Source organism: Impatiens glandulifera, chromosome 7 (genome assembly GCF_907164915.1).
Source record: "Impatiens glandulifera chromosome 7, dImpGla2.1, whole genome shotgun sequence".
Lineage (NCBI taxonomy): Eukaryota > Viridiplantae > Streptophyta > Magnoliopsida > Ericales > Balsaminaceae > Impatiens > Impatiens glandulifera.
This window is the reverse complement of record NC_061868.1, coordinates 43,108,273-43,130,087: the sequence shown is the minus strand read 5'-3', so window position 1 is coordinate 43,130,087 and position 21,815 is coordinate 43,108,273. Positions and strand designations below refer to the sequence as shown.

The following is a 21,815-nucleotide window of genomic DNA, read 5'->3' as shown; positions in this document are numbered from 1 at the left end:
AGAAGAGGCAGACTGATGAGTTAGCCAAGAAGAGGAAGGCGGATGATGAGTTGGCCAAGAAGAGGGAGTTGTCCAAGAAGAGGAAGTCGAAAAAGTTTAATTGCACACCCCATGCACAACCCCATGCACACACTTGAGCCCCATGCACAACACTTGCACTCCACGCACTACCCCACGCACACCCCACACACAACCCCATGCCCCACGCACAAGCCCACGTCCAACGCACAAGCCCACGCCCCACGCACAACCACACGCTCCACGCACAACCCCATGCCCCACGCACTACCCCATGCACTCACCCCACGCCCCACGCACTGACTACACGCACATCCCATGCACAATTCCACGCCCCACACCCAAGCCCACACCCCACGCACCCTCCACGCACCCCCACGCACCCCCACGCACCCTCCATGCACAACTCCACGCCCCATGCCCAAACCCACGCACTACCCCACGCACCCCCCACGCACCACACTTATACCTCGCAAAATGTATATTAATCTCATTTTATTTTTGATTGTGCAGGAAGAGGAAGAGGAAGAGGAAGAGGAAGAGGAGGAGGAGGAGGAGGAGGAGGAGGAGAATGACGAGGAGAATGACGAGGAGGACGAGGTATAGTTGCGCACCACGCCCCACGCCCCACACACAATGTATATTAATCTTATTTTTTGATTGTGCAGGGCGATGATTCGCACCCCATGTCACAAGCCTCTCGCAAATTGAATTTTGATGAGGAGAAGAATGGTGATGTGCAGGACGAGGATTCGCTCCCTACGCCCCAATCCTCTTCCAAATTGAAGGAGGTGGAGGAGGAGAAGAATAAAGAGAAAGAGGTAGAGGTGGAGAAGGAGAAGGAGGTGGAGGTGGAAGCTGAGAAGAATAAGGAGGTGGTGGTGGAGGAGGAGGAGGAGGAGAAGCAGAAGGAGGCGGAGGTGGAGGCTAAGAAGAAGAATAAGGAGGTGGTGGAGGAGGAGGAGGAGAAGGAGAAGGAGGTGGAGGTGGATGCTGAGAAGAATAAGGAGGTGGTGGAGGAGGAGAAGGAGAAGGAGAAGGAGGTGGGGGTGGAGGTGGATGCTGAGAAGAATAAGGAGGTGGTGGAGGAGGAGGAGAAGGAGAAGGAGGTGGAGGCTGAGAAGAAGAATAAGGAGGTGGTGAAGGAGGAGGAGAAGGAGGTGGTGGAGGAAGAGGAGGAAAAGAATAAGGAGGTGGAGGTGGAGGAGGAGAAGAAGAAGAATGAGGAGGAGGAGATTGTGAAGGAGGTGACTAAGGAGGAGAAGAAGAAAAAGGAGAAGAATAAGGAGGATGTGAATGAGGTGAAAGAAATGACTCCATCAACATTTGTTGGTAAAAGATTTCGGAGAAAGAAGTCAAAACAATTGGGGGAGTACACCGACCCTGGTGAGAAAGGGTTTAAACTCAATGATCCGGTTATGGTTAATCCTATGTTACGAATTAATGAGAAAAAGATGAAGGAGTTGTAGAAATGGTTGAAGATTAATGATGATAAAGACCTCAAGGATTTGACTATTTCCGCATCAGATCATTCTTTATTTAACAGATTGTTCACGCCTCAAAAATAGTTAGACGATCAAGTAAGTATTTTTGTTCTTTATTTTTGTACCCCCACGCACCACGCACAACCCCCAAGCTCCACGCACAACCCCCACGCCCCACGCACCACCCCACGCCCACGCCTAAGCCCACGCACAGCCCCAACGCACCACGCACAACCCCCACGCCCCACGCACCACCCCACGCCCACGCCTAAGCCCACGCACAGCCCCAACGCACCACGCACAACCCCCACGCCTAAGCCCACGCTCCACGCACCCCTACGCCTAAGCCCATGCTCCACGCACCCCTACGCCCCACGCACAACCCCACACACCCTCCACGCACCACCCCACGCCCCACCCCCACGATCCATGCCCAAGACCACGCTCCACCCCGAAGCCCACGCCCCACCCACGCCCAAGCTCCATTCCCAGATTGCTCTTTCTTAATCAATACTTTTTTTCACAGGAGATAGATGCAATCTTTTACCTAATGAAACGAAGGGTTGCGGTGTTCCCTAAGACATATCCAAAGAATTTCTCAATTGTTGACTCTCATCTCTCTCAGAAGTTCGCGAAGCGCTATGATACGTTTGCCCAAAATTCTGCAGGCTACAAGTTCGACGATTTCATGGAATATGTATTTGGTGATGAAGATCACTTTATGTATCCTTTTTTTGGGAAAACTTTATGTATCCTTGGAATCTTGTTGATATGATATATGCACTTATGAACCTGAACTAGAAGCACTGGGTCCTGTGCCAGATTCATCTACAAGATTGGTGCATATACGTATATGACTGCGAACAGAAAATCTTCCCAAAGGATGTATATGACGACTTCATGAAACCGATGTGTGAAATGATGCCATACTTGCTTTAACAAGGGTTCACCCTTGCCGATAAAGACAGGTTTCCGCAATTCAAATTGGAGAAGATGTCGTATTCTATAATATCACACCCAACAGTCCCAGAGACATATAAAACTGGGGACTGTGGTGTTTTTACTATTATGCATTTGAAATACCTTACTGCCTCATTGGATGTATCAAAAGTGGTCACCAAACAAATAAATTTTTGGAGAAAGAAATGGGCAGTAAGGTTATTCCACCAAATTGTAGACCCCTAATCTAAATTGAATAGATATATCTTTTTGTTCGCTTCAAGTTTCATTCTTAAATTAGTTAATTATTAATGTCTTTGTTGGCTTCAAATGACTAAGATTTTCCAAGAATAATATGTATAACAAAACCTTAAATTAATTGGAAACCTATAAATAGATGTACCATAATAATTTACTAATTTAATCAACGACCCACGCACAACCCCACGACCCACACACAACTCCACGCCAAAGGTCAACCCCCACGCCCCACGCCCAAGCCCACGACGCCCCATGACCCACGCCCAAGCCCACACACCACCCACACTCATCCCCATGCCCCACGCCCAAGCCCCACGCCCAAGGCCACGACCCACACCCCATCCACGCCACATCCACACCCCATCCACGCCCCACCCCCACGCACAACCCCACGACCCATGCCTAATCCCACGCACCACCCACGCCTAAGCCCCATGCCCCATGCTCAACCCCCATGCCCCACGCCCAAGGCCACAACCCACGCCCCACGACCCACACCCCATGCCAACTCCACGACCAAGCCCACACCAATACCTGCACACATGAAGACAAGACCTGCATATATATAAAACTAACACCTACACATACATGACAGATATTAAAAAACAAACACATGCACATATATTAAACCAACACCTACATATATATATATATAATATCATTTTTCATGAAAATCCCACAAAAGAGAACGGTTACAAGTGCCAAAGTTTGTGCCAAAACATACAATTTAACCAAAAGAGAATGTGGTAAAGATGAAGATGGTAAAGGTTGGGCCAACTGTGACGGTTGTGAAGGTTGTGACACTTGTTGTCTTGCAGTAGATGATGCAGGAATCACTGCTTTGCATGTTTCCCTGTTATGGCCTCGACCGCCACATGAGTTACACCGTCTCTGTTCCTTACAAGGCTCACCTTGTGATGGCCTATGCTTTGTTGTTGTTCGACCCTTCTTAACCTTGACGGGAGGTTTTAGGCAAACTCGTTCCTTGATATTTTCTAGAATATCTCCAAAATCTTCATTGCAAACTGGATAAATTGTCTCCTCTTATGCCACGCACCACGCTTGAGTTGTGAAAAACCTGAAAAATAATATTTAAGTCATATAAATTCAATCTTAGAATTAAACATGCAATCATTCTCTAACCTTGAGCAGTATTCATAGGGAATAGTTTTCCGGGAATGGGCAACAACAAGGGCATGTTACAAGGAAGACCAGATATATTAAATACCCTACAAGTACAAGTTCGAGTTTGGAAGTCAACATGAAAATCATGTTTACCGTCGTTCACATGAAACTTGTATCTGTTAAGCGGATTAACGCTGTAGAATCTGGCTTTCTCGGCTTGTTCACGTAAAAACTTTTCATAGTATGGAGATAGACGTTGTGTGTGTTTGGAAGCTTTTTCTCTTCTATCATGAAACCATTCTTGTAGTGTTAATCGTAAATACTCAGCCAATATCGATATGGGATATTTCCTAGTATCCCTACACTGACTATTAAAGCTCTCAATATAATTGCTTGTCATTTGATTGTATCGCAAACCGAGGAAAAAGGCACGACTAGATCTCTCCACTCCTATTTGTTCTAGATAGGCAGCAATCTGAGGGTCCTTAGTCTTGATCTTGTCAAAATGGTGATGGAATTGTGACACTGTGTATGCGCGTGAAGCCATATCAAACTCATCGTGGTAGTTATCGGTTTTAAATTTGGCCATAATATTCATTTTGATGTGGTATGTGCATGCAACATGACGTGCTTCTAGAAAAACAACGGATAAGACATTGGTAATACTTGGGTGTCTATCAGATACGAAGACGAGATCTAGGACTACTCCAATTGCCACTCTTAGTTGTTGCATGAAATATGTCCAAGAGTTATTATTCTCCGTATCAATAACGCCAAAAGCAACAGGATATAGTTGTTCATTCGCATCCAATGCAATCGCAAACAATAGTTGACCTCCAATCTTGTGTTTAAGAAAACTGGCATCGACGCACAATACTGGACGACAATACCTGAAACCTCTAATTGAGCATCCTAGGGACATGAGCATATACTTAAAGTGGACATGCTCATCCGTCTGAATGTCAGTTATGGTACGTGGGTTATTCTTCGCCAACATGAACAGGTATGATGGCAATTTTCTATAGGATTCCTCCACTATTCCTCGCACCGCCATTAATGCCATTTCCCTGGACCTCCAAGCCTTATTATAGGTCAGTTTAAACCCATAATTTGTCTGCATGTCTTCCATTATTTTCTTAGGCATGTGGTCATGGTGATGGTCCATGTACTTACGTTTGATGCACTCCGCAATTACCCATACTGGTGTTTGCCTCACATTATCTTGCCTCATCAAAATTGAGCATGCATGTTCATTTACTAATTTTTGAATCTCAAACATCTCTTGGAATTTTCCTTTCACAGCACACAATCTCCATTTGCAGTCCTCATTCACACATTTCACAAACCAAAGATCTTTTGTTGACTTTTCGACTTTGAATTCAAAATGATTAGCCATATCATATTTATGCACCCTCAATTGAAGTTCTTTTTTATTCTCAAAAAACGTACCCACTTCCAATCCGTTTTCAAGGGTTAATTGAGCATGTATTTCAACCTGGATTGGTTCAAATGAATCAAGAACTCAATATGGCTGGATGTTTTCCTCATAGGGGAAGTGATGGCTAGCCGGGGTGCAAAAGGAGGGGTACTAGCAACCAATTCACTCGGACGCAAACATGGGACTTGTTGTTCTTCATCTTCTGCACGGTGTATGTCATTTTGACTTGGTAAGATATACTGCTCAAATATAGGGAATTCAGGAACCTCATCTATTTGGATTTCATTATTTGGGTGTGAAAGTAGTGACTTCTCTACTAAAGAGACACAAAGAGGAGTGTGAAGCTCGTGTGGTGAAGTCGAAATTTCTTTTACATAGAACATCACATCTCTATCATATCGGATATCAGCAGAAGGAGTAGTTTTCATAACCAAATTATACTTGACTTTGAACACTAAATCATATCTCAATTTGTCCACACCAATAGCATGATAGACAATGTCAGTTAATTCGTTATATGTAGTGTGGGCGTGGGCGTGGGCGTGAGTGTGAGGCGTGGGCGTGGGCGTGGGACGTGGTGCGTGGGGGTGGTGTGTGGGGTGTGGTGCGTGGGGGTGGTGCGTGGGGCGTGGAGTGGTGTGTGGGGGTTGTGCGTGGTGTGTGGTCGTTGTGCGTGGGTCCTGATGCGGGGGTCGTGGGTCGTTTAGTAAACATACCCATTTTGATAGCATTTCAAACGTATGACACAGCATTTCAAACGTACCAAACATATTTAGTGTTCAGCTAAATGTGAATGAAAGAAATAGGAAACATACCCATTTTGAAGGCGATGTTGGGTCGGTCGGATGCTACTGGGTCTCGTCGTCGTAGGGGACCGTTGCAGGTGGTTTCTTAGGGAGCGGGGGTTGGTTGGTGGGGGACCGGTTGGTGGTTGGTGGGGGACCGGTTGGTGGTTGGGGATCGGGGGCCCGGAGAGTGGATGAAGACAAAAGTGAAAATGGGGAAATGGGAAAGAAAGGGAGGAAAAAAAGTTAGTAAGGGTAAAAGTGTCCAAAATTTTAAAAAATGATTAAAAATAAAAACTGAAATATTTGAGGTTAGTTTTGGGAATGGCCTCTTTTGAGGGTCATTTGATCAAATTTCCCGCTGCTCCTCTCCAGCCAACCGAGGATGCTACTGACGCTTTCTTTCCGACGCTTGCGGCTGTTCTTTTGACTTTTATTTTCAGTTCTTTTTAGGTTTTTTTCTTTTTTTTTCTTTGATTTTTGTTGATTTTTAAATTGTAAGTTTGTGACTTATGTGAAACTAGGTTAGAAAATTTAAAATTGAACCAACATAAAGACACAAAATCAACTAAAATATAATATTTTCTATGAGTTGGCTTGACTCAAAGCTATAAAATTATAAAATCACAAAAATTAAAGACAAAATTATAAAATTCCTAAGACGAAATATAAAAATCATAAAACATAAAAACTTCCACAAAATATAAATAACTCACTTAGACAAATCTAAAAATTAATTAGACTTAGAATAACCTTAAACATGGAATTTCTAATTTATTAGTCTATTGACGTTTTAAGATAATTTATGTGTGAATTTATATTCCTAGACTCTAGATTGCTTTTCATTGTACATTTATTTTCTTTTACAAATAGACTTAGAATAACCTTAAACATGAATTTCTAATTTATTAGTCTATTGACCTTTTAAGATAATTTATGTGTGAATTTGTATTCCTAGACTCTAGATTGCTTTTCATTGTACATTTATTTTCTTTTATATTGTACAAATACACCAGATATATGTAAAAAATAGAAAACCTGAAATGTAAAAAGTAAATTATTTTAAAAAGGCTAAAATTGAATTAGTAGAGACCTTAAGAACGTTGTGTGACATAGATATTTTTTTCTTTTCCACATGTAACAAGCGCCGAACTCGAAAAAAATCATTAAATTTGGCGTTCAGATATCTAATATTATTTTTCTCGTTTTATAAAAATTAGGAAAGGACTTTTAGTCACGAGGTTAATAATACATAATAAAAAAAACTCTAAATAGGTCTATGATTGAAAGCTTCCCATTAAATATCACAATCTTTTCCAGATTCTACAGGAGGGTAAGTTATGCCGTCATCTATAAAATCTCGATTTTTCACTTTAAATTTTCGAGAACGGTAAAAATTAATTCTTCTCACATTTTCAATCAAGAGCAACCGTACCAGTGACGGCAAAAAATTCAACGTCAATGCTGATGAGAATGAGTTCGAGCGAAATCGTTTGGACGGAGATCTATGAATGAGGAGGTAATGGTTTGGCGTGTAGATTGACGACCAATAATGAGAAGAATAGAATGTTGTAGAGGAATCGCCTTCTACGTTCTTACCGCCTGACATCTCTCAACAGAGTTTAGCTTTTCTAAGATATTAGAAAAATAAACGGTTAAATGTCATACAAACAAATAAAAAAATAGCATTGTTAGAAGGTCATATTTTCTTATTATTGCACACTCCCTTAAGTTCGAAAATAAAAATAATGTAAACTTTCTTTTTGTTAAATCCAACCATTTGTTTTATGGAATCCAATCCCAATGACCATTTTGAAAAGGCACAGTGCATTTCTTCATATCGATAGTGGATATCTCGAGGCGCTTCTCACCAAATAAGGCACAATGTATTTCTTCATATCGATATTCGATACCTCGAGGTGCTCTCCCGATACATTTATTATTGTAATTATTAAATGTGCCAAGATTCAAACCCCTATTATACTCACTTCTTGAGTAGGCAAAATCTTAAATGAATTAGAAATACAATAGACTTTCACATCAGTTAAAGATTCCCATGGAAAACAACAAAATGGAGAGAAATACAATATGGGTCAAACCGTAAGTCAACTTAAATAAATAAACAAACGGATAAGACTTTTTTTTATTTCTTCATTTATTTCCATCTCTAACTAATAAAAAAAATATGTAGTCTATTTTAACAATTCAAGAATTAATAAATTTTAAAAAATAAAATAATGAGTGTTCTTTAATTCAATTTTATTTTAATAAATATATATATATATATAATTCTAAATTGTATTAATTATTTTTATAATTTATATAATATACTTTACTAATAAATGAAAATATTAACCATTCAAAAAGTTAATAAATTTTAAGAATAAAAATTTAATTCAATTATAATAATATAATAAGTGTTCTTTAATAAAAAAAAATCTTAAAAATTATATATATATATATATATATATATATATAATTCTATTTATATTAATTATTTTTAAAATCCATATAATTAAATATTATAATATATACATAGATCATTTTTTAAAATTATATTATATATATATAACAATCCATCTAAAATTTAATTTGTGATATAGTTAAAAAAAAAAAAATCTTTTTAATTATTTTTCTATATTTATATTTGACACAAAAGGGTAGATAACATTTTTATAAATAAAAAATAGTTAAAATAAATTGTTTTTTTTTTAATTCAAAAATAAAATAATGTATGCAAATAGAACCTTTATTATTATTATTATTATTATTATTATTATTATTATTATTATTATTATTATTATTATTATTATTGCACACTTCATTAAATTCAAAAATAAAATAATGTATGCATATAAAACCTTTATTCCTTAAATTCAACCACTTGTTTAATGGAATCCAATCCCAAGGGGATGTATTTCTTCACATCTATAGTCGATTATCTTGCTGCGCTTCTCTCCACCAAATAAGGCACAATGTATTTCATCGCATCGATATCCGTTATCTCGATGTGCTTTCCTGTGACATTTATGAATTGAACTCTACCTGCTTCGTCTAAACTTCTCAAACCAATCCAATCTTCCTTGTACAATTCTGTCTATGGTATAAAAATATCAAATATTATTATTATTGTCATTATTGACAGTGCCAAAATAAATTCAAACCGTTATTATACTCACCTCTTGAACAGGCAAAATCTTTTTCCGTGACCGCGACCCATCTGTGAAAAACCCGAACCATGCGCTTTCATTCGGAATCAAAACGTCGTCATCATCAAACTATTGATAACCAAAACAAGAAAACAGAAATCATGCCAATAAAACAGGATTCTGCAGTATGCTCTTATAAACTGAAAAGTTGTGAAAAGAAAAGACAGTTTCACTCACCTTGATAAGCACAAGATTCTGCAAGCTGGCGAATCTTTGCTTGTAAACATCATTCTTCTGATCCTTGTATTCGTTATTCAGTCGAGGAAGAAAATTGGATCCTTTCATGTATTGATTAATAGCCTAACAAAGTATATAAAGTTGTAAAATCGTATAAGAAGCCCGACAATTATATAGGCGAAATCTAGATACTCACATTTGGGTCTTTTACATAACCAGCCGGTGCAAAGTTTTCCTGCAATCAAATTATTTATCAATTTTTTTTTTTTTTTACACAGGATCGGAGGAAAATCGTACCTGCACATATTTAGTATATATTCCTAATTTTATCATATAGTGCAGAATTTTGCAGGTTTGTCCGGACTGCAGGAAGAAAAAAAAAACTAATAAGCAAACCATAATGGCATTTCATTCAGTGTCCAAATACAGTAACTTTCTATGCAGCAAGGGAAGTAAACTTACACCACAATAAGGAAACGCACCTATCCCAGCATGTGGACCAGCCAGTGATATGTAATTATTCACCTGTTTTCATCGAGTTGTTGCAGAAATCAAATAAATAGAAATTTAATTAATACATTTAAATGTTAATAATGAATCTTACTTGAGGAGCTCCTTCACAAAACTCAATAACAGCACGACTAATGATATTTCCCTGAAGGAAAAATCGTCAAATTTATCCAATAAATACATTTCACCCATAAGTTACAAGAAGGAATGAGATAACAATATTATTCGATTAATTTCATTGAACGAACCTGGGAAAGTCCAACTATGTTGTAGCCTTTGCTTAGCTCACTAATATTTTTCACCTGTAAGTTGCAGAAAAGAAAGGAAAGGAAAGGAAAGGGCTAAGGGAAAAACTATATATACTTTATAGCAACTCTACCAATTATTAGACAAACCAGGTAGCTCTACCACCTTCTCACAAGCGATTTCAGTCTGCAAGAAGTAAAACCGAAACAGTCTAGTTAAATTTGGAGAAGAAAATAGCTGAGACGTCTGGGATTTGCCATGGCTAACAGTAACAGACAAACCTGTTGTTTGATTGGCACGAGCCAGGAATCTCCAGTTTCACTATTTGAAGGAAACAAGTGATCAGTCTAATGAATATATAGGAAATAATAATACAATCGAGCGATCGAGCATATAAACTAGCTAGACAGACAGAGATATTACATGCATTGTCCTTCGGAACCCGACCAATTGCTTAGAAGATTGGTAAGACGTTGCACTGACTTGGTTTTGCAATTATGTGAAACACCTGCAATATTAATAAACCAAGAATTAATTATATATATATATATATATATCAAAAACACAAACATGTTTAATTCAATTGTACTTAATTACTATGTTCAAACTGGAATAACATGTAAGAGAAACTAAAATTATGAGGTTTAAAGCATATATAAATCTTGCTATATGCATGCTACATACAATAAATAGAAATACAGTTATATATAGACTTTGATATAAATTGCGGAGAGTGTCCAAGAATATTACCATGGAAAACGACGAAAGGGAGAGAATACGCAGACGTAAAGGCCAAAAACAGTGCCAATGTAAAAATGATTAACTTCGCCATCTTCTTGTTTGGTTTCAGGAGCACAGAAAGTATGAAACTAAGTGAAGAACGTGACAAGTATATATATTCACATTAACGTGTTGCGTTAGAGAGAATTTTGTTTACTTTTTTTCTTTTTCTAAAGTTTTAACTTTTTTTTTAAATCACTTTAAAAAAGATAAACCTAAATAACCAATAAACCATCGTCGTAAAAATCTCTACCAAATATTCATATTATGAATGATTGTTAAAATTATATTTTAGTCCAGAGTTGATAAACAAAGTTGAAAGATTTCTTGTTAGATTATATTGGATTAAATAATAAGAAACTTATATAAACTAGGAAAATTTCCGTACGATGCACACGGATGGGGATAAAAATAAAATAAATTAAAAAAATTATAAAAATACTTATTCAATGTTTAAAATTATTAAAATAAAAAATATAACGCTCTCATTCCACATTTTATTCACTTCGATAAAAAGACTTATTTTCTCACATGTTTCATCACATATTTTTTCCGAATGAATCTCTAATTTCGTGACTTTACACTTTCACTTTGTCAATCAAATATTTGATTCATATTTTTTAATAATTAGCATCGTGATCTCACACTTTGGTCAATTAAATATTTGATTCATATTTCTTTAACCACTTTCAAATGATACCGGTCTATTTATCCCTCGACAAACCACATCTCAATCACATTTGGTTAAAGGTTGTACTTGTTTTGTTAGGTTGTAAGTTTGAAATCTACGAATAACATTTTTAAACTTATTTTTAACCGTTTTAAATTTATGGGCGGGTCAACCCACAATTCGACCCAAGTATCCATTTACTCTCACATAAATATCCAAATTAACCACAACTCTCGACCCGACAATCCATACACTTTAAAAATTAAGCATCATTATATATATATAGATTAGTTAGTTAAAAATTTGAACTTTTATTGTTAAAATGTCTCGCGTTCATCAAATTTGGTTTTGAATCTTAAATATAAAGTGTTGTTAGCTTAGTTGGTTAAAGAGTTGTACTTATTTTGTTAGGTTGCAAGTTCGAAACCTACAAATAACATTTTTAAATTTATTTTTAACCGTTTTAAGTTTATGTCGGGTCAACCCACAATTCGACCCAAGTATCCATTTACTCTCACATAAATATCCAAATTAACCACAACTCTCGACCCGACAATCCATATACTTTAAAAATTAAGCATCATTATATATATATATATATATATATTAGTTAGTTAAAAACTTTGAACTTTTATTGTTAAAATGTCTCGCGTTCATCAAACTTGGTGTTAAATCTTAAATATAAAGTGTTGTTAGCTTAGTTGGTTAATGGGTTATACTTGTTTTGTTAGGTTGCAGGTTCGAAACCTACAATTAACATTTTAAATTTATTTTTAACCGTTTTAAATTTATGGGCGGGTCAACCCACAATCCGACCCAAGTATCCATTTACTCTCACATAAATATCTAAATTAACCACAGCTCTCGACCCAGCAATCCGGACACTTTAAAAATTAAGCATCATTATATATATATAGAGAGAGAGATTATGTGTGGATAAATGTAAGAGAGTTTTATATGATAGACCAATTTGTGTAACTATTTATTAAAAAAAAGAAAAATAATTAAAGATCCAATTATTTAGTTTCATTTGTTGTTAAAAAGGGAATGAACACGGATTCGAGAAATGACGATCAACATAGTTAGAGTGTATGAAAAAAAATGATTCACCAATGGTTAGAGAGTATGAAAAAAACGATTCACCAACGGTTTGAAGTATTATTTGGATTATAAATTTCGAGACAAAAAAATTTGATCCGGCTAAACAAGTTGCCGAACTGAACAAAACATAACATTAACTCAAATTTGAATGATGAAAAGAGAAACAATGCACCTCTACAACTAGAAATTTTATTTGAGGACCAAGAAGAAATGACTTTTGGATTTCTCTTGTTCTATTCAATCTCGTTTTAACATCATCAAATTATTATTTTTAAATGGTTCATGTATATTAAAAATGATAAAAAAAATCGTTTAAACACAATAACAAAAATGACATGAGAAATTAAAAGAAAAAAGAAAAAAGAAAAATAAAATTAACCATTTTTTTCAATAGGTTATCAAACTCGTAGATCTTCGAGAAGAACGATACTCTCCAACCGACTTTACCAATTTTTCGAACGAATCTCATAAAGCATAATAATAATAAAATTATGAATGATATGCATTATAAGACTACGATCATTGAAAATTCAACGATTTCTCTTCACTTAGATATACTTAATATGTCAGACATCGCTTTTTTCCTGATCCTGTTTCGAATAGAAGAAGAATAATGTTGACAAATGTGTAGGAGGTCAAAATTGGTGATCTTCCATCAACATACCTTGGTATGTTATTGGGTGCTAAATTACGATCGAAGGTTTATTAGGACCCGATTATCACTAAAATGTAATGTAAATTGTCAAATGGAAAAGTAAAATAATCTCTAAAGGGGGTCGATTAATCATCATTAAGAGTGTGCTGTCATCTATGCACACATATATGATATCTTTATTCTTTCTTTTCAAGAGTGTGACAGTGAAAATTGAGAGAATAATGTGTAAATTTCTATGGAGATCCTCTAACTCATTGTTTTATCATTAAGTTTGTTGGGATAAGGTTAAATGTTTTAAAGATCAAGGAGGTTTAGATATTCGAGATCTTATTTCCTTTAATAATGCTCTTCTATCAAAATAGGGTTATAGATTTGTATCAGAACCAAATAGTCTTTAGGCATAGATGATCAAATATAAGTATTGTTACGATTGGTCTAGTTAGTTCACAAAAATGTCTAATTATTTAGAGGGGTGTAGCATTTGGAAGGAAATTTATTCTACGTGAAAAAGTTTTTGTGAACAATCTAAATTCATTTTGGGGGATGATTTTTTCGATTAGGTTTTGGGACGAGAGTTGGTGTAGTGTCAAAAGTCTAGCCACTATGTATCTATAACTTGATTTCATTGATATATGTAGAAATGACACAGTTAAGGACATGTTTGATCATAAATCTAGTGGTTTCTCTTGTCGAATTAGATTTTGAAAGAGATTAAACATAATGAAGAGTTTGTCTCATAATAGAATTTACTTTTGATAGGACGCTAACAAGTGTCCCAATCTAAACAAGACGTTATGCGTTGGCAAAACATGGATAGTTTTCATGTAAGGCATTGCTACAAGTTGTTCGCTAATATTAGTTCATATAATTTTTGTTGGGATAAACTTTAGGAGTCAAAGATACTTTAAGAAGATGTGAATTTACACTTGTTTGAAGATGGAATGAGTTGCAAGGCTAAGGCCTTATTAGATATAAAAAAAAAAGTTACTTAGGATTTCATTCAACAAACCTCTTATTCCATTGTAAAAAAAAATCTTTACTTAATTTTTATAATATTTTAAAATATTAAAATGCAAATACAATATTTGAGTTTATTCAAATTAATCCACTTTTTCATTTTTTTGCTTACAAATATCTTTAAATTCCTTTTTACAAATATTTGAGATCTTGTTTGATGAAGAGTTAAGTTGAGTTTGGAAGAATATTGAATTATTTAGGGTTGAAAATTTAAAATTGAATTTAGGTCAAAAAGTTGTTTTCATCTTTTACCTTGCAAATACAATGTTAGCTTCACTCAAATAGCTTACATTAGTTAAGATTTTAAAGATTTTAAAGCAATTATATAAATATGCTTTGTAGTAAGAAGAGGGAAATATTTGCGTAGATTGGATCTAAATAAAGCATGAGAAATGACATTATTTCATTTAAGAAAGGAAAATTTAAGTTATATAATATTTTTTAATTATCTAGCATCCTGAAACAAAATATGTGTCCATATCTTATCATCCTTTGTATCTTCACTTTCCATTGTTATACATTCAGTCTTAAATACATATATTCCTCATATTTATCAAAAACATCTTAGAAATAAAGTGAACTTTGTTACCTAAGAATTGTTGTATATTGTTTTTAAACAAATATCAAGGACAAAAGATTGAAAATATGAGAAATGAATATATATGTCAAATTCTATGTCTCTCAATCTTTATAACACTGATAGCATTGTTGAGTTATGGAGCCTATACTTATAATAAACTCTACATTGTTAATTAGAGTTTATTGGGTTTATCTTTTTTGGTTTTGGGCTTGGGCCTGACCAAAGTTATTTAGGTTTATTACCTGAATGTTTACCCTATAAATATGTAGTTATTAAGGGTTTACATGTGAGAAAAGACAGAATTCTAGAGAGATAAAGTGTGAGGCAAAAACTCTGTATTCCTTCTTCTTCTTCATAGTAAATTTGGTGGTGGCTGAAGTGGATGTAGCTCAATTTGAGTGAACCACTATAAATCTGTGTGTTCTTGTGTTCTTCTTTATTGTGTTTTTACAGATTGTTTTCAAACAGGTCGGATTTGGGAGATACAAATCCTAACAACTGGTATTAGAGCAGCTAGGCTAGATCTGAGCATTGGAAACAATGGCAAGTGAGAACAGTATAGGACATGGGATTGGAAGATTTGATGGGACAGACTATGCCTTCTGAAGAATGCAGATTGAAGATTATCTCTATGGAAAGAAGCTTCATGTTCCTTTGAGTGAGAAACTAGAGAGGATGGATGAAGCTGAATGGAAACTCCTTGATAGACAGGTTTTGGGAGTTGTCCGATTGACGCTGGCCAAGATGGTTACTCACAATGTAGCAAAGGAGAAGACCAACATGGGTCTGATGAAAGCTCTTTCTGATATGTATGAGAAACCATCTGCTAACAACAAGGTACACTTAATGAAAAGACTCTTTTACTTAAGAATGGTTGATGGTACTTTTGTCACTACTTATTTGAATGAATTCAATACAATTGTGAATCAATTGCTATCTGTTGAGATTGATTTTGGGGATGAAGTTAGTGTCTTGATTTTTTTAGCATCTCTACCAAATAGTTGGGAACCTATGAGAGCAGCAATTAGTAATTCAGTTGGAAATGCTAAACTGAAATTTGTTGAAGTTAGAGATCGAATTCTTGCTGAAGAGGTTCGTAAAATTGATTCTGGTGAAACATTCAAAGGTTCTGCTCTGAATGTGGAAAACAGGGAAAGAGGTAATGATATAAATTTCAACCGAGATAAGAGCAGATCTATGTCAAGGAGCAGGAGGAGTCAGTCCAAGTCTGGGAGGACATTTGAGTGCTGGAATTGTGGTAAACAGGGTCATCTGAAGAGGAACTGCAAAACACTGAAGAAAAACGGCGATGATAAAAATGATGCAGCCAATGTTGTTATAGAATCTGTCACTGATGTGTTACTTCTGTCTGTTGATAGCCCGATAGATTCATGAGTTTTGGACTCAGGAGCGTCTTTCCACACCACTGCTCACAAAGAATTAATGGAGAATTATGTGGCTGGAAACTGTGGGAAAGTTTATCTCGCAGATGGTGAGCCACTGGATATTGTTGGCATTGGTGACATCAAATTGAAGATGGCAAATGGTTCTGTTTGGAAGATTAATAAGGTGAGACACATTCCAGGTTTAATGCGCAATCTGATTTTTGTTACACAACTTGATGAAGAAGGTCACAATTTTAGTTGTGGAAATGGTGCGTGGAAGGTGACTAAAGGAGCAATTGTTGTTGCTCGAGGTCATAAAACTGGAACGTTATACACGACTTCAACTTGCAGAGAAACAGTTGCTGCTGTAGTTGATGACTCGAAGAACAGTGAGTTGTGGCATTGCAGGTTGGGCCATATGAGTGAAAAAGGGATGAAAATTCTTTTGAAAAATGGACAGATTCCAGAACTGAAGTTTGTTGAACATCAGTTATGTGAAAACTGCATTCTTGGAAAATAGAAACGGGTGAGTTTCTTAAAGATTGGGAACGAGCTCAAGAAAGAAAGACTAGAGTTGGTACACACTGATGTGTGGGGACCTACACCTGTTTCTTCTATTGGCGGATCATACTACTATGTGACTTTTATAGATGATTCAACAAGAAAAGTATGGGTTTACTTTATGAAGCAAAAGTCTGAAGTATTTGCTATTTTCAAGAAGTGGAAGGCTTTGGTTGAAAATGAAACAAATCAGAAAGTTAAGTGCTTGAGATCCGACAATGGAGGTGAATATATCAATCTAGATTTCAAAGAATAGTGTGCTGTGAATGGGATCAGTATGGTGAAGACTGTTCCCCGAATGCCTCAAGAGAATGGAGTAGCTGAACGAATGAATCGAACATTGAACGAGCGTGCTAGAAGTATGAGATTGCATGCAGGGCTGCCTAAAACCTTCTGGGCAGAAGTTATTAATACTGCTGCCTATTTGATAAACAGGGGACCCTCTATTTCTCTTGAATTCAGAATTCCTGAAGAAGCTTGGAGCAATAAAAAGGTAAATCTTTCTTATTTGAAAGTGTTTGGTTGTTTATCATATGTTCATATTAATGAATGTGATAGGAGCAAGCTTGATCCAAAGTCTAATAAATGTTTTTTATTGGTTATGGTGATATCGAGTTTGGTTTTCGTTTCTGGGATAATCAAAATCGGAAGATCATTCGTAGCAGAAATGTTATCTTCAATGAACAGGTTCTCTGCAAAGATTGTGTTGGGAATACATCAGATGGTGATTCCAAGTTGGAAGAGACTGGTATAGTCGATTTGAGACAATTTTTAGTTAAATATATACTGGTTGTCGAAGAAGAACAATGTGTTGTTGAAGATGAAATCGTTGAGAATGTGGCCCCAGAGGTAAATCAGCAAACACCGGTTATACAGTTGAGAAGATCATCAAGGAATCGAAAACCAGTTGAGAGGTGGTCTTCATCTCTAAACTATATCTTGTTGACAGATAGAGGTGAACCTGAATGTTATGAGGAATCAATACAATCTGATGAATCGATTAAGTGGGAGTCTGCTATGAAAGATGAGATGGACTCTTTGATGTTGAATCAGACTTAGGAGCTCAATGAGCTACCAAAGGGAAAGAAAGCACTTCACAACAAATGGATCTTCAGGATTAAAGAAGAACATGATAAAACCATGAGGTACAAGGCAAGGTTGGTTGTGAAAGGATTTCAACAGAAAGAAGGTATTGACTACAATGAAATCTTCTCTCCAGTAGTTAAATTGATGACAATTAGAACTATTTTGAGTTTGGTTGTAAAAGAAGACTTTCATCTTCAACAAATGGATGTCAAAACTAATTTTCTTCATGGTGATCTAGATGAAGAAATTTATATGCGACAACCAGAAGGATTTGAAATCAAAGGAAAAGATGAGCTTGTGTGTAAGCTTCAGAAGAGTCTGTATGGTTTGAAACAGGCTCCAAGACAATGGTACAAGAAGTTTGATAGCTTCATGAAAATTAACAATTTTTTGAGGTGTGAAGCTGATCATTGCTGCTATATCAAGAGGTTTGATAAATCGTACATTATTATTCTTCTCTACGTTGTTGACATGTTGATTGCTAGAGCAAGCTTGTATGAGATTAACAAGCTTAAGAAAGAGTTGTCTGAAAAGTTTGCAATGAAGGATTTGGGTGCTGCAAAACAAATCCTTGGGATGAGAATTTTTAGGGATGAAGAAGTTCTCAAGCTTTCACAAGAAGAATATGTGAAGAAAGTTCTTAGCAGGTTTAACTTGTATGATGCAAAACCAGTTATTACCCCCTTAGCTAGTCACTTCAGACTATCTAAAGATCAGTCGCCTTCAACAGAGGAGGAGAAAAATTACATGGCAACTGTTCCGTATGCCTCTGCCATTGGTTGTATTATGTATGCAATGGTTTGTACAAGACCAGACATAGCACATGCAGTGGGAGTTGTTAGCAGATTCATGAGCAATCCGGGTAGACAACATTGGGAAGCAGTAAAGTGGATACTACGATACTTAAAAGGAAGTATGGGTCTTTCTTTGTGTTTTCGAAAGTCTAATATGGGTTTGGAAGGATATGTTGATGCTGACAATGGTGGTGATGTTGATAGTAGGAAGAGCACAACAGGGTACATTTATACTCTGGGAGGTACTGCAATCAGTTGGGTTTGAAAATTGCAGAATATTGTTGCTCTTTCTAGTTGTGAGGCAAAGTATATTGTTGTGACAGAAGCTGCTAAGGAGATGATGTGGATACAACCTTTTTTGCGAGAATTGGGTCAAGACTACGAGGGAAGTGTGTTGCGATGCGACAGTCAGAGTGCCATTCATTTGGCAAAGAATCCTGTTTATCATGGCAGGACGAAGCATATACATGTTCGTTATCATTTCATCCGGTCAGCTTTAGAAGATGGAGTATTAACTCTTGAGAAGATTCCTGGGAGTGAGAATATAGCTGATATGTTGACGAAAACTGTGACAAATGAGAAACTGAAGTTGTGTGCAACTTCAGTTGGTCTTCTTCGTTAAGAAACCGAATGGAAAGCCACTACCGATCGAGGGATGATGAAGTTAGTCTCCAAGTGGGAGATTGTTGAGTTATAGAGTCTACACTTATAATAAACTCTACATTGTTAATTAGAGTTTATTCGGTTTATCATTTTTTGGTTTTGGGCTTTGGCCTGACCAAAGTTATTTAGGTTTATTACCTGAATGTTTACCCTATAAATATGTAATTATTAAGGGTTTACATGGGAGAAAAGACAGAATTCTAGAGAGCTAAAGTGTGAGGCAAAAACTCTGTATTCCTTCTTCTTCTTCATAGTAAATCTGGTGGTGGCTGAAGTGGATGTAGCTCAATTTGAGTGAACCACTATAAATCTGTGTGTTCTTGTGTTCTTCTTTCTTGTGTTTTTACAGATTGTTTTCAAGCAGGTCGGATTTGGGAGATACAAATCCTAACAAGCATCACGTCTAGGAGCATTAAGCACTTTCCTAAATTAGAAAACCGATTAAAAATCACAACAATTAAAATAAATTAGGGACTTCATATAACATCAAGTAAATCTTTTAGTATACAATCTCTCCATCTCCGGTAACAAAAACTTTATCAATAAATATAGACTTATTGAGAGAAAAGTTCTTGTTCCTAACTTTGTAACTTAGTCATAAATTGAGTTTGTTGCTATGCAAGATCATGATATTAGATAAAAGATAAGAACTTTTATTTGATTTTGATTCATTTTTCTGGCAAATAACTTTGAGTGGATTTATGAATAACTTTGTTTTCAGAACAAATAAACAATAATAGTAATAAAATTTGTGTCAACTCAGCCCCACTAATATAAATTGATTTACCACTAAATAAGCTACATTTTTCAAACATACACAAATTAAGTAAAATTTGTGTACTCAAACTCCTTCACTCGAACGAGCTAAATGAATGAGTTTCAATAATTATAATTTATCTTTTATTTTATCAATAAATTTCCCTACAACTTCAAATATATCACTTTAGTAATTCTTTATAAGACAAAAAATATATTCACCATTTACTATCTCCACACCCCAAAGGAAAAATGATCAATACTAAGATAATTATAATCTTTCCCAACTAATGAGCATTCAAAACCATTTGTACAATTGGTTAAAAAAATAAGTTTATGTCTTGTTCTTCAATTTTCTTGATTTTAATTCGGTCAATCATGTGATTTTCTTTTATATTGTTGTTATATTATGTGTTAATAATCTTTGAGTGCAAGAATAATTAAAAAAAAAAGAGCCATTTAAGGCTACGAAATTATTAGAACTTAGGCTCCTCGGTCGGAGACCGAGAAAAACCAAGAACATGCATGTTCTTTCTGTAGCGGCACATGTTCAAGGCTTCCAGGCGCGTCGTCAGCCCATCCCGACGCATGGAAGACAACGCTTGCTCCGCTTCACGCTCGAAAACTGAGCGCTGACTCGCTCGTGGCTACATTTAGCGACGTTTCGGACCGAGGATGTTACTGACGCTTTCTTTCCGACACTTGCGGCTGTTCTTTTGTTTTTTTTTTCAGTTCTTTTTAGTTTTTTTTTCTTTGGTTTTTGTTGGTTATAAAATTTAAAATTGAACCAACATCAAAAACACAAAATCAACTAAAATATAATTTTTTCTATGGATTGGCTTGACTCAAAGCTATAAAATTATAAAATCTCAAAAATTAAACACAAAATTATAAAATTCCTAAAACGAAATACAAAATTCATACATAAAAACTTCCACAAAATATAAATAACTCAATTAAACAATTCTAAAAATCAAATAGACTTAGAATAATCTTAAACATGAAATTTTTAATTTTTTAGTTATTGACCTTTTAAGATAATTTATGTGTGGATTTATATTCCTAGGTTCTAGATTGCTTTTCATTGTACATTTATTTTTTTATATTGTACAAATACACAAGATACATGTAAAAAATGGAAAAAGGCTAAAATTGAATTAGTAGAGACCTTAAGAACGTTGTGGGACATAGTTATTTTTTTCCTTTTCCACACTTAACAAGCGCCGAACTCGAAAAAAATCATTAAATTTGGCGTTCACATATCTAAAATTATTTTTCTCGCTTTATAAAAATTAGGGAACGACTCTCAGTGAGTTGGAAGGTTAATAAAACATAATAAAAAAACTCTAAATAAGCATATGATTGAAAACTTCCCATTAAATATCACAATCTCTTCTAGATTCAACAGGATGGTAAGTTATGCCGTCATCTATAAAATCTCGATTTTTCACTTTAAACTTTCGATAACGGTAAAAATTAATTCTTCTTATATTTTCAATCAAGAGCAACCGTACCAATGACAACAAAAAATCCAGCGTCAATGCTGATGAGAAAGAGTTCGAGCGAAATCGTTTG

General features: G+C 35.6%; 1 protein-coding gene across 1 annotated transcript; it reads right to left on the bottom strand.

Annotated features, from left to right (window-relative positions):
- Nucleotides 1–8,988: 8,988 nt before the first annotated feature.
- On the bottom strand, nucleotides 8,989–11,024 carry LOC124909984 (palmitoyl-protein thioesterase 1-like). Its single transcript, XM_047450610.1, has 12 exons — nucleotides 10,943–11,024; nucleotides 10,616–10,700; nucleotides 10,474–10,513; nucleotides 10,358–10,378; nucleotides 10,195–10,248; nucleotides 10,041–10,091; nucleotides 9,899–9,961; nucleotides 9,734–9,799; nucleotides 9,633–9,671; nucleotides 9,437–9,559; nucleotides 9,230–9,328; nucleotides 8,989–9,147 (listed from the first exon to the last, which is right to left on the bottom strand). The coding sequence occupies exons 1-12, from the start codon at nucleotides 11,022–11,024 to the stop codon at nucleotides 8,989–8,991; spliced, it is 882 nt and encodes a 293-aa protein (XP_047306566.1).
- Between the last annotated feature and the right edge of the window lie 10,791 nt (nucleotides 11,025–21,815).